The following is a 13,679-nucleotide window of genomic DNA, read 5'->3' on the forward strand; positions in this document are numbered from 1 at the left end:
AGGGAAGAGACAGCTATGCAGCTAGAGGCAGGGGGTGCATGGGGGAACCTCTCCAAGTGCCTTCCAGGACAGATGCTAGGACAGAGGCTGTGCAGAGTAGAGGGACTGACCATGCCCAGGGCCCTTTCCGGAGAGGCTCCCTCCCACCTTGCTCAGCTCCCCAGCCCCACCAGTCAGAGAGGGCTAGATCTGCTGAGAAGCTGTCTCCCCACTTCTTTTCCCTTCAAAGCCACCCAGCCCACCCTGCAGAGAGCACGATTGCTCCCACATCCTCCTTTACATTTTGCCTACATATTTTACAGCCAAACAGTGCTTTCAAAGACCTCCTTTTTCATCTCCTAATTAATTTTATCTTCTAAGACCGAGGGAGGACAACACAGGAGACGCTGTTTGTGATGTCTGCTGCTTCCTGACAATTCTCCAAGTGAAACTATCTCGGCAGAGATAGGGCTGCCTGGAGCCATGCAGCTCCCAGGCTGCAGGACGGGGCTCAGGGACCTGGGGGCCCTGTGAGCTGGATGCCCTGCTTTTTGCTGTTGTCCTCTTTGAAGAGGGATGGGTTCTTTCCCTTGTGTTCTGCTCTCAGCCAGGGGAGACGGGTGTTCAAAGACAGTTTGCAGACTAACCAGGCACAGGCTACGGTGGAAATGAATTTCACCTGCCCTACACTTTGGACGACCCACAGGACACCACCTGGGTGGTTCGGGTTCTCAGTACTACCGCCTGCGGTTGCTCTCTGTGGATCCCGCCTCCTTTAAATGCTATCCTTTAATTTCATGGCAGCCTCCACTACTGCAACCCAGCTGGGGTGGGGGCAGGGGAGGCGGACCAGGAAGCCCAACTCTGGAGGGCAGAGGGCGGGGGAGGAAGTAGGTCTGTCCAGACGCCTCAGGGCTGGGAGTGCGCTGCTCCTAGCTAATGCGTCCACCTTCAGGATCCTCCCTTCTCCATGACAGTCCCACTGCTGCTGCTGCCAGGGACAGGAAGCCTGGGTAAGAGGAGCTTCGCATGAACGTGAGAGGCAGCGTGGTCAGACGCGGCCGGGGATTAATTGGCCACCGGGAGAGCATGAAAGTGGAGCTGGTTCTGCAAGGGGATGCGCCGTTGCTGTTTCTGGCCAATGGGCCCTCTGAGCACGGCCCTCGGAGCCCCAGAGCCCCAGCTGGGTGTCAGCATCGGCGTCCCTCCTCTGCCCTCCTCACTGTGCCATTTGCAGGGAAGGTGGGTGAGGGTGGAGTAGGCTGCAGGAGGCGCTGCTTGATGCTGAGGACAGAGGCTCGGTGGGGAGCTGGGACCAGGCTCTGGGAAGCCAATCTGAGCATCTTAGCATGGAGGGAGGCAGGAGCATCCAATCAGCGGCAATGAGCCGGCATCGGGCTTATTTATGCTGCTTCCCTTTGATCGGGAGCCCTGCTTAGAGAAGGCTCATGCCTAATGCATGAGAGAGGCTCTGGCACAGTCAAAGGGCTGGGCCGCAGCCCGGGGCAGACAGTGAGCAAACGAGCAGGTACACACGTGCACACACACACACACACACACACACACACACACACTTTCTGGCAGGCACTTGTGTACACTCAGAGGCACAAGTCCGTGTGCCCAGATCACAGAGATACATCACACATGTGCCCACCAGTACACACAGATGCAAACACTTGTACCCAACCCCAGATACATGCACCCACAGAAGCACATTCTTGTGCATTGGCGCATGTGTGCACACTGAGGACACAAATGCATGCTGACATTCCCTGATGCTGCATGCACACGGGCAGCCATGCGCAGGTATGCAACATCATAGACATTTCATACTCATGAACACACAGAGCTCCTAATGTGGCTTTTTTTTTTTTTAAATATTAAAGTTGTAGTTGGATACAATACCTTTCTTTTATTTATTTGTATGTGGTGCTGAGGTTTGAACCCAGGGCCTCTCACGTTCTAGGCAAGCGCTGTACTGCTGAGCCCCAGCCCCCTAACGTGTTAGATAGCGCCTTGGCTTCCTCTCACTCTACATATGTAGCTGTGCCCCTTAGGCAGTGGGTCTGCAGCTTGCTGGTGGCAGCAGCAGCATGCAGGAAGCGAGTCTTCTCCTCCTTCTCTTTCCTAAAGATCTCCTTCCAACATCGGGGAGGGGCATGGAAGGTTGGGTGGGGGTCAGTGCTGGGGGGTGGAAGGCCTTCCCACCCAAACTCTCCACCCAGGCCCCTCTGGGGGCTCCATCTATCTCTTGGCCTAGAAAGAAGAGGGCATCCAGGGTTCAGAGGAAAGGGAAATGCCCCAGGCTTCCAGGAGGACTGAGAGCAGTTCATAAATGAATGAATGAACCTGCAGCCACCGAGTTCCAAGATTCTGATCATTTCTGAGCCATCATTAGAGCAGTAGTTCTCAAAGTGTGGTCCTAAATGGACCCCACCAGCATCACCTGGGAACTTCTTAGAAGTGCTAATTCTTAGGGCTGAGGATGCAGCTCAGTGGAAGAGCACCTGCCTAGTAAGTGTGAGGCCCTGGGTTTGATCCCCAGCACTACACACAAAAATCCTTTTTAAAACAGTTGCTCATCCCTGACTCTCTCTCAGACCTCCTGAGTCATATACCCTGAGGGCTGGGCCCTGGAACTGAGGGGGATTAGAATGCATCCTCAAGTCCTTGAGCCACCGGCTTAGAACACAGACCCTGGGGGAAGGCAGACCTGGCTCAGCATCTGGCTCCTCTAGTTGTGAGTCTCTGGATGAGTCACTTAATGGCTCTGAGCCTCAGTCCCCACACATGTACAATGGAAATAATGACAGTGCCAACCTCACAGACAGCCATGGAGGTTAAATGGGGCTGAGCACCAAGCACCGTGCCTGGTGCACTGTGAGCGCGCGGTGTGGGTGGCCATCGTTATTGTTATGTGAATTTCTGGGGCACATTGACCACTACTGGTCCTTGGAGGCCAGGTAGAGGAGTTTCCGGTCTCCTTGATGGTCGGCTATACCAGTAGAAGGTGGATAAACAGTAGGGAAGTGAGAGCCATCCCTTCCAAAGCTGGAGGAGCAACAAAGTCCCAGCCAGACACCCTCTGGAGCAGTCACGTGGGCAGGGGTCCCCAGCATTCCAAGAGTCTGTAAACACCTGCTCAAATGTTAAGTCCCCTCCCGTCCCCTAGGATGTGCCCCTGTTCCCTCTCAGTGGGAGGGCGCTCACCCCCAAGCCCAGGCTAGCCTCTTAGACGTGGATGGCACTAAGGCCTCAGGCCAAGTGCAGGGCGCCCATGGCCCCAGAGGCTGGGTGTCTGACCACTTCTCTCCTCCCCCTTCTCCCATCCCTCTTGTCTACCTGTCCTCTTCAGATGACTCACAGTCTTTGTCACAGGTACAGAAACTTCTAGAATCTGTGCTGTAACCAAACTACATGGCTCACATTGCCATAGCTCCCCCAAATCAGCTGCCCTAAACAGGGAGGGTGTGAGCCCTGGGGTTCTCTAGCCCATCGGCTCCAGCAGTGAGGGAAGGACAGAGACCCCTTCCTCCCACTCCTCTTCTGCTCAGCATAGGGGAGGGGCCCGCTCATTGTGCTGCAATGGGAAGGAGAGACCCTCACCTTGAAGAAGGTCATGGTGGCCCCGTCCTTGACAGCCCCGTACTCGATCTTGGTTTGCTTGGCCAGGTCATCAGCAGAGTCGATAGGCGATTCCATGCGCTCCACGGTCAGAAAGGCAGCCAGGTTGGCCGTGTAGGAGGAGATGATGATGAGCGTGAAGAACCACCAGATGCCACCGATGATGCGCGTGGACAGAGCTTTGGGCATCAGTTCAGACCCTGGGAGGAGGCAGGAGGCAGACGGCGCCTTACAAGGTGGAGGCTTGAGTGAGACAAGGAGTTGTCCGAGCCCTGGGGTCATGGACGACCCCGACATGCTCACCAAAGCCCAGACCCTCGAGGTTCTCAGAAGTGTGGTCATCAGTATTGCCTGAGAACTTGCTAGAAATGTGAATTCCCAGGCTCTACCCCAGGACCTACTGAACCAGCACCTGGGGGGCAGCGCAGGATGAGCAATCTGTTTGATCAGCCTCCCAGAAGGTTCTAATTCCAGGCTCACATTTTAAGAGCTACCGCTCTCAAATCACACAACACACATGCCCAACAGTTCACGGGCTCCTCAGCCCCTCAGATGCCTATCCACCAACTGCTCCTGGGTCCCAGGTTAAGAACACCTGGAGGTCAGAACCCCTGGGGTCCTGAGTGGATCCTGTTCCCAACTCTCCGTGTGATCTTATGCCAGACACTTCCCCCTCTCGGGGACCCTGCAATGTCCTTCCTCTGTCCCAGCCTTGCAGAAATACTGCGATCGGCAATGATACAATTTGAGGAGAAATTGCATCGCAAATACAAGTGGTATACAAATATAAGATTGCTCGGCGGCGCTTGGCAGGAGGAGAAAAATCAACATTTTTGGAAGCTCTTTGCTGAAATATATCACTCTTCCTCCCCGACCTTGGGTGTGGAGCACAATTCAGATGAAACCTTCTAACTGAAGTAATTAACTAGGCGGCTTTCAAGAGATTTAAATAGCAAGTGACTCCTGAACTTTCCAGAATATTTGGACCTGCAATCTAAAAAGCGTCTGCTTTGATATGGATGATTTTTTTTTCTCAAAGAAATCACTCAAGGGAGAGTTTTTCAAATACATAACTATTTTTCTCCCTTCTAATCAAAACCATGCAGGGAATGCATCGGGGGCCAGAGCTTTGAATAGCAGCAGGAGGCAGAAGAGGAGAAGTTATTACTGCAATGAGGAGCTTCCAGGTCTTTCCCAGCTGTCACCGAACAAAGATGATGGCAAAAAAGCAAGGTGAGGCTTCGGGACACTTGTTAATGGCGGGGACAAATTGAAGCACTTCCCTTGAAAGCTGTCTGTCACTTCTCTGCTACTAGAGCCTCCCCTCCCCAGCCAGACACTCCCAGCCTCCCCCAGGTTGCTCCATGCTGGGGCTTCGGCTGTGCCCCCAAAGGGAGAATGGCTTCTTTGGGTTGTTTGCTTGGGGAGCTCCTGCAGGCAGCTTGGACCCCCGCCCAGGCACAAGCCCCTGCCCTGGCCCCTGCAGGGCTGAAAGGTCTCCCTGGGACTGAAGTATTTTTCTCTCTTTTCTTTCATGCAACTACCCAGCATAGGGTGGAGAGGACCTTTGATTCATTTGTTCATTTAGCATTTGCTCATAGCTGTCTCCTGAGGATGGGAGTTTGTGCTGGACTTTGAGGTCACACCCAGAAGAGTGAAGGACAAGGAAATTTTCTTTGTTGCTTGAAGCCCCCTCATTCCCGGCCCTAGTTAGGTCCCCCAGGGGGACTTAACACAGCAGAGACTGGGCTGCTCCCCACCCTCGGCCTGAGCAGGCAACTCCACAGTTGCAACTCCACAGCAGAGGCTCAGGGCTCCTGGCCAGCGGGCTGGCCAGGGCAGTTCCCCTGGGCTCTTTCCTGGCTGGCCTCCCTCTCTGCCTGTCTTCAAGCCCTGTGATGTCTCTGCATCTCACTCCTTGCATTGAGAGCAGGTTCTCTGCTTCCTAGCCATTTAAACAGCTGCGGATACTCCCAAAGGGCCACCCACACAGGTCAGGAGCAGCACATTGGCCCTCCCTTTGGAGGACATAAGAGAATCCCATCATCCTGTGGATCCCACCTCTGGTGTATGTGGGTGGAAGTCCCTCCTCAGCTGATCCCTCCTGCTCCCAGGTGCCCCAGAGCCAGATGACCCCAGAGTCCTGACCATCTGCCCCCTAAAGTCTTCTCAGTCCACCTCTGCCTTCCACCCTCCTGGCCTTGACCCCAGTTCAGGTCTCATCTTGTTCCTGCAAGGGCCTCCACCCAGCCTTCCTGCCTCTAGTGCCCGCCCCCCCATCCACAGCTCAGTTTTGCTTAGCTGGATTCTGTGGTGGGGAGGTCACTGGGGGCCAACCCAGCAAGCAGGGTGCTCATGTCCAACTCATGTCGCTAAAGGTGCTGGGGCTGAGTCCTGCATGCCATAGGCTGGCGTGGTTTATCTGCTCAGATCCTCCAGCTAGAGCATTCTGAGGAGTGGGGTGAAGGAGGGGGGTACACCTCAAAGTATCCACCGGGGTCTCCAACCTTCTGATGGCTCAGCAGGGACTGACGCTGCCCTTGAGCTTGGGATGGCTCTGCTGACTCCACAGAGGCCATGGGACACCCTGGTAGAGAAGACAGCACTCACCTTGCTGCATGAGGGAGCCCATTCCAAACCAGAAGCTGTTGAGCAGAGTGAAGTTGTTCTCCACCACCTCGGAGCCCGGGTTGCAGGGGTGGGCATCGTACCACTCATAGGGGCTAAACCTACCAGGGGAGAGAGTGGCAGTGAGGCGGGGCTGTGGGGAGACAGAGGGAAGTGCACCTATGCTACCAAGATGGCAGTGTCCCCAATGTGGATGTGGGTGGCTCATTGTTCCTCCCCGGAGGCAGGCAAGGGGCAGAAGCACCACCGTCCCTCTTGTCCTTTACCACGGGCGCCCTTTTCTGGTTATAAAAGTAATTCAGCAGCACTTCTTAAAATTAAAATGCATGTGCCCTTCAACCTGGCAATTCTGCAACTCATTATCCACCCTAGAAAAAAACACACACGAACATAAAGCAAAACACGGGAGGGTGTTTATCAAAGCGGAGTTTGTAACAGTGAACAACTGCAAACCACCTCAATGTCCTTCACCAGAGGAGCGACTGATAAACCCCGCCACAGCCACGCTGTGACATAGCATGCAGCTGTTAGAGAGAACCAGAGACTCCTAGGTGAGCCAATAGGGAGAGATCGGCAACACACATTTGGCTGAGAGAAAGTGATAAAAAATAAGAACAGTGCGATCTCATTATATAGATTCCTGAATTCATGACTCTACGGCTCTTTTATGTATATTTGTATGTGAAATGCATATAAAAGGGTCTAGAAGGTTCCATATGTAAAGAATGTCGGTGCGCATCTCTGGGGAGGGGAGTCAGAATGGCAGAACGCACTTGAGGAGGCCTGTTGCTTTATATGTATCACATGAATTTTTTAAAACGAGAAGATGCTTTTGAATTTTGTATATAATTAAAAAATGGAAAGAAAGTAAAAGACACTGTATGAAATATTCAAATGGTATAGAAGAACACAATGAGAAAGCAAAAGTTCCTGGCAGCCTGTCCCCTGGAGAGAAGAATGTGGTCTATAATTTTTCATATTTTTCTCTTTGAATATACAAATATATAAATGACAGGAAAAGAATTGTTTTGAGAAGCTGCTCACTGCCTTCCAAGGGGCAGGGCCCGGGATCGCTGGAGGGAATCTTGGCTGACTGCGTGAATTCCAGGTGGCAATACGTAAATTCAAAGATGCCAAATGACTGAGACCACGGAGGGGTCCCTGGCTAGGACGAGAGGTGTGCAAGGAGAGACAGGTGCCATCAATTTTGTTATGTTTTCTAGTGTGATGGCCCTTAAATGTGATGTTGTGGGGTCCCTTTTCCACGTCGCTTTTCCAAGAGTCCAGACATCATGAATGCTCGTGTGAGATGAATTATGTTCTCATGAAGCAGAAGGCCCCTTGGACAGGAAATTCCCCAGTAAGGCTTCATGCCAAGTTGAGAATTTTCAAAGGAACTGACCATGAACTGGTTGAAGGATCTAAAATCACAGGGCAGAGATGGGGGATCAGGAGAGCAGGGGTGAGGGGCTGTGTGAGGAGCACCTTGGAGACAGCCCCAGAGAGCTGGGTGTCCAGAGTCTCGGGGGAGGGCCTTCCTAGAATGCTGGAGGGCAGGGCTCAGGAGCATGACCTCTAGGTAGGTGGAAGCAGGAGGGTCCCTGCTGTGAGCCCAGAGTCCACCAAGCCCAAGGACCATGGGTGCACAGAGCTTCACCACTGAGTCCACGCAGAAGAGAGACCCGGCCAGGCCCACCATGGCTGCCTCCCAGAAAGCCAGCAGACGTCAACAAGTGGAGGACCCCGGACAGGGGCTGCTCGAGGGCCAGGGGCTGGGTGTGGGATGGGCTGCTGGAGGAGGCACTGCCAAGGGGGTCACTGGGGCTGGAGAAGGCTCCCGTGAGTGAGTGAAGACAGAAATCCTGAGTGGGGGGACGCTGGACGAGCTTTTCATTTCTGGATTGAAACAGTGAATTCACGGTCTAGAGTGGCACCTAGACTTTCTGTGACCTGGCGGTGAGCCAAAAAGCCACAGTCCTGACAGTTTTCACAGGATGGAGAAAACCTGAGTCTCTGAACACAGTGGAAGGAGGGCTGGGGACAAAGAAGGGGACTTCTGGGAGAAGCTCATGGGTCCTAGCGTTTCCATGCTCCAGTTACACACACACACACACACACACACACCCCAACAACAAAAAAGACTGTCATACCAGTATCCTGTCCTAGAACTTGGTTTTCCTTTTTCTTTTCTTTGTTTTTAAATCTGATAGTCACCAACCTCTCTCAGGCCAGTTCCTCTGGATCTACCTCATGCTCCGTAACCACTTCCTGGGGTTTCCACCCTGCCTCTGTGGCGGGCACTTGAGTGGTGCCCTGTTTCCCACTCTTGTAGACTCTGCTGAAAGGAACATCCTCAGGCCCACCACCGTGGACACCAAGGCCAAAGGGTGGCCTGGTCCCCTGGGACGCGGCTGTGAAAGGCTTCCTAGATTCTGAAGTGTGGTTTCAGATCCCCGGAGGTGGAATTGCTTATCATGATGAAAGGAACTGGCCCTGGAAAAGGGACCCTCGGTTATCAAGTGTAGTCACAGGCTGGGTCCCCACCACCGCTGGACGGTTCCCCACCCAGGTGCCATCCTACAGCAGGGGAGGTGGGTGCCATCCTGCAGGCAGTGGGTGGGAGGATCCAGATTCTTCAGGAGAGACGAGGAGGGGACGATGGCCTCTGGACAAGGTGGGAAGGTACCACGCCAAGTTAAGGGTGGACCTTGGATTTAGGGCTGGTGGCTGTGGGGGGCTCTGCAATCTTGGGAGCAAATAGGAATCAGAAGCAGGGACCTGGAGACACTGATTCTACTCAGGGAGGAAGCCACACTCCAGCTGCAGAGGTGTAGACAGGACACCAACTGTGGCCACGACCCTCTTTTCCCTGGGATACTCATTTGTGCAGGATTTGGCCAGAAAGTGGCTCCCAGGGCTAGACTGGCAGTTCAGCCTGGGGCCCGTCTCCTGGGCCAGACACCAAGGATTAACTCCCTGCCACAAGTGCCCACTGTTCTCTCAGTGGTGATAAAGTGGCCTCCACTCCTCTCCTGTGTCCTCCTACCTCACCAGGCACGAAGCAGACTATAAGAAAAAGCCTGGACCCCTCAATGCCTGGACCCCTCAATGCCTGGACCTCTCAATGCCTGGACCCCTCAATGCCTGGACCCCTCAATGCCTGGACCTCTCAATGCCTGGATTCCTGGTGCTACACAGGCTTAGGTCAGGCTGGGTCAGGCCAGTCTGCAAGATGGACAGCCCAGTGCCATGCCCAAGCTGCCTCTGAGTGGGCCTAGGACCTGCCCACTCACAGCAGACTCCATCTTTTGGGGACATGGGCTGTGTCCGGACCTGTAGCAGCAGCATGGAGTCACGCGAGTTGTGGGGAGAGACGGCTCCATCCACAGTGCAGATGTCTTTGTGCTAGACCCCAACAGTGTTATAAAAACCAAATTAATGGCCACACAGAGAAACCATGAGAGGTCACATACAAATCTGACTCTTGCTGTACAAATCATAAGTGCTGTGACACGGGCCCTAGGTCTCTGTCTAGCAGAGAGACAGGTCTGTTGGTGCAGGGTGGCGGCCACCCCCTTAGCCAGCTGTGCATGCTCAGTTTGCTTCCATCCCGATCGCTCCTGCTGCCCGCCAGTTGGCTTGCTTCTCTTCCTTATGTCACCTGTCTGTCCCTGTCTAGCACCTGTGTTGGATTTAATGTTGGACAGGACTGGCCCAACTCTGCCAAGGAAAAGCTTCGAGACTCCCGGCAATGACCTGACCTCTCTGGGCCACAGTTTCTGCTACTGTAAAGTGGGGATAGTCACACCCACCTCAAGGACTGTTGTCAGGGTTTGACGAGACAGGGAGAATCCTACGGTGACAATTGCCCTGTGGGGCTCCTTTGGGCCAAGATGTTCATCCCTCTCCTCTCTCTGGAGAGGACCCTATTATTCCAGTGGCTCTAGAAGTCCTGTCTCTTCCCCAAAGTCTCCCAGACCAGCCTTGGGAAGGGGCCTCTGCCTTCCCGCCAGGAGGGAGAGCCTGGGAAGAGGCCAGGGACTGGAGGGGGAGGGGAGATGCGCCAAATGAGCAGAACTGAAGCTGGAAAACAGGGTGGTGGGCCGTGGAGAGGCCGCTGGAGCTGCTAAAATTATGGCGAGTGCGCCGTGAGCGGCTCCTAGCCCTCAAAGGCCCGTTGGAGCGTGAGAGACAAGAGGTGTAATGAAGGCCTCTGGTGGCTGCTGGCTGGGTGACCGGGCAGGGCAGCACCAGGCCGGCTGGCAGCAAAGCTTGGGCGGCAGGACGGTTTCATCTCTCACATCCTTCCCTTTGGTCTCTCCCTGTGTGGGAGGAGGGAGCGCACAGAGCCGAGTGGGGGGATGGCTTTCAAAGAAGGCTCCGGAGGAAAAAAGGCTGAGACACCCAGGCTTGGATCTCCAATTGCCTTTCCAGAGAAGTCTCTCTTCACCCCTTGTTAGGATTGAGAGAGAAAAAGAACCAGGGCAGGGGCCAGAGCTGGGCCCTGGAGGGAGGAGGCAGAGGGCCCATTTGGGAGGGAGTGGAAGGGCTGGGTCACACAGCCACCGGCTAGGGGTAGGGTCAGAGCAGTGGCCAGAGGTGTGCATAGCAGATTAAACCCTTGGTGACTCAGGTTCAAGTGCCAGATGTGCCACTTATTGCTTGTATGATCTTTCTGGGCTTTTGTGGTCTCCTTTTTGAGGGAGGCTTTGAGAGTTAAATATGGTAATGGCTACAGGGTGCAGAACACCGTGGTCAGCAGATACCAGGAGCTCCCAAAGGGCTGGGCTAACACTGTTCCCTAGCAGCCTTCTACCATCCACCAGCCAAGAGTGCTGTGTCTGTTTCACGTGATCGACCAAATGTGCAGGCATGCTTCCAGCACGTATCCCAGCCAGGCAGGGGTGTGTGCGCCACATTTAAGCCACCCACTGTGTGTGCTGTACCAGGTGCCTGGCCCAGGGGTTTCAGCTTTGGGCAAAATGATTCAACCTCTCCAAGTCTGGTTCTGGGACCTGGGGTGCAAACGCTGCATCTCGGAGTCCCCAACACAAACCAGGGGAGGACCAGGTGATTCAAGACTGGAGAAGGGAATAGAATGTTCCTTAAGCGGGGGGATGGCTTTCAAAGAAGGCTCAGGAGGATCTAGGCCACGTATTGGGAGAGAGCAGCAGCAACAGTAGTGGCCTGAGCCTTGGCTTCCTGTGCCAAGGGCTGAGGATGTAGGGACACTCCTGGCTCCCAAACCTTCAAGCTTGGGCCTGAGTTCTGGCCAAGGCATTACCTTACCTGGCAATGACGAAGAGGACGCAGCTGACACCCAGGTAGGCGAGGAGCACATACATCCAGATATCCGGGGACAGGGGGTTGAGGAAGGAGAACACGCTGGGGTTGGTGCCGTTGGGCTTGCGATACAGGATGCTCACTCCGAGCGTCATGAAGGGCTTGGAGAAGTCGATGGCCTTCTCGCGGACATGCGTGATGGTCAGGGGAGCCACGGCCAGGTCTGCCTTCTGCAATGACAGACAGACAAGGAGCAAAGTCTCAGATTAGCAGGTGACAGAGCCCCCCTTCTTGAGGAGGACCGAAGAGGGAGTGAGGTTGTCTGAGCCCAAGGTCATTTCTCCACTCTCCGGGTTCAGCATCTACGAGCCTTCCTTCTGACCTGGGCTGGGCCCAGGCTGCAAAAGGGATAAGGATGAGTTCAACTTAACCTTTGTCCTTCAAGAGTTCATGGCCTTGAGAAGAGGAAAGTGACGTAAAGATGCAGAGAATGGAATCCTGTTAAAGTGTGACAGTGTGGTGCCTTCTCAAGAAGCTTTGTCAAACAAATACAGTTCAGTAACCTACAAACATTTAAAAATAGCTCATGTTCTCTCCACGTATTTCAAATATCTCAAAGAGGACACAACGACTCTTATTTAAATCTGCTTCCCCTTCCCACCCACCTTGGGGCTGCTTTGCCCCATGCCTGATGGTCTAGAGATCCTAAAACCCTCCCCAAAGTCAGTTGGGCAAAGACAATACCCTTCTTGGAGGGTAAAGTGAGCAAGAAACTAAAGAGGTAAGTCAGGGCCTGGTTCCCAATAGGTGGTGTGGAGGGAGACGGTGGGGATGGGGGTATCTAGGGATGCTCATATGTTAATAAGTTTTATCCCAAAATTTTAGAGGGAGGAAAAAATAAAGTTCTATTCTTTGAGATTTTCCTGATTACAAATCTGAACTCCCTCCTCCCCATCCCATATTCTAGCCTCACCCCACTGTGGCCTCCTAAGCCAGGCCCCATTAAGTCACCTCCTGTTGTTCTCCTTAGGGGCTTGGCCCACCTTGCTGCCCTCTTTAGGATGCCCCTCTCTGCGCTCTAATTCTTACCCCCCCTCTTTTCCCTGGTGCATGGTGCCTCTTCCAGAAACCCTTCTTGGCAGCCTCCAATTCTAAACTCCCATGAAGTACCATGGTGAGACCCGAAGCCACTTGGCACACAGGGCAGTGTGTGCAGCCAGGGGCCCCGTGTCTTACCTGCTGATCCGCCTGTGAGTTCTAGAGTGCAGCAGAGGCTATGGCTGATCCAGCGCTTTCTTCCTCCATTCCCCAACCCCCCTCAGTCCTGGGATCATCTGTTGATAGTCTCCCCTAGGCCTTCTGCGGGTATATATACCTCAAAGTGGGAACAAAGTTATCTGGTGGGACAGGGCTGAAGAAAGGACGGGTCCTGAAGGCCAGATCTAAAGACCCATTGCCAAGGGAGACCAGTCTTTGAAACCCTCTTCTAAGGTAATGTCTCTAGGCAGTCCTTTGCTGGCCTGACCCTACACTAACCATTAATCCATCCACCCACCCACCCACATCCTTCCATCTACCCACCAGTCTGTCATCTGTCCATCCATCCATCCATTGTTCTATGAGATCCACCAGGCACTAAGGATACAGAGCAGACCTAAGCCAACATGGTTTCTGCCCTCATGGAGCTTACAGTCTAGTAGGGAAGATGGGCATTAATCAATAGTTAGTAAAGGGTAGCTGTTAACATGAGCTCTGACTCCATTTAGAATTGGAGCTAGGAATCCAGTAGAGATTAGACTTCAAGGAGGGGTGGGCTGGGATGGTGGAACCCCAACTTCTAGACAGATCTGTGTGTAGTCCAGGCTGCGAGGGAAGCTGGGAAACACACAGCTCTGGTGTTTCACATCCCAGTGTTCCTCCTGACTCAGCCTGTACCCCACCACGGACACTTGGAGCCTAGGGGTTCAGCAAACTTCAGAGCCTGAGAGAGGCAGGGAAGAGAAGTCTACAACAAAGGACTAATATCCTTCCTTTTGCAAATTTCTGAATGTGTGGGTTGGAACTTGCCTGGCTTTGAAGGTAAGAGAAGGAGGAAGGGGGCAGCTGCTGCCTCCCCAGCTCCTAGGGCCCTCTCAACTCAGGCTGTGGACAAAGGAAAGCAATGG

General features: G+C 53.8%; 1 protein-coding gene across 2 annotated transcripts in view; it reads right to left on the minus strand.

Annotated features, from left to right (window-relative positions):
• Window positions 1-13,679, minus strand: part of Grik3 (glutamate ionotropic receptor kainate type subunit 3) — a 207,859-nt gene that overhangs the window by 9,097 nt on the left and 185,083 nt on the right. For both annotated transcript variants that reach the window (XM_027937396.2, XM_071617686.1), the window contains exons 11-13: window positions 11,521-11,744; window positions 6,214-6,332; window positions 3,586-3,803 (exon numbers count right to left, since the gene is read on the minus strand). In XM_027937396.2, coding sequence (XP_027793197.1) covers window positions 3,586-3,803; window positions 6,214-6,332; window positions 11,521-11,744 — 561 coding nt within the window. The remainder of the gene's footprint in view (window positions 1-3,585; window positions 3,804-6,213; window positions 6,333-11,520; window positions 11,745-13,679) is intronic.

This window comes from Marmota flaviventris, chromosome 10, assembly GCF_047511675.1.
Source record: "Marmota flaviventris isolate mMarFla1 chromosome 10, mMarFla1.hap1, whole genome shotgun sequence".
In the NCBI taxonomy this organism is placed as follows: Eukaryota; Metazoa; Chordata; class Mammalia; order Rodentia; family Sciuridae; genus Marmota; species Marmota flaviventris.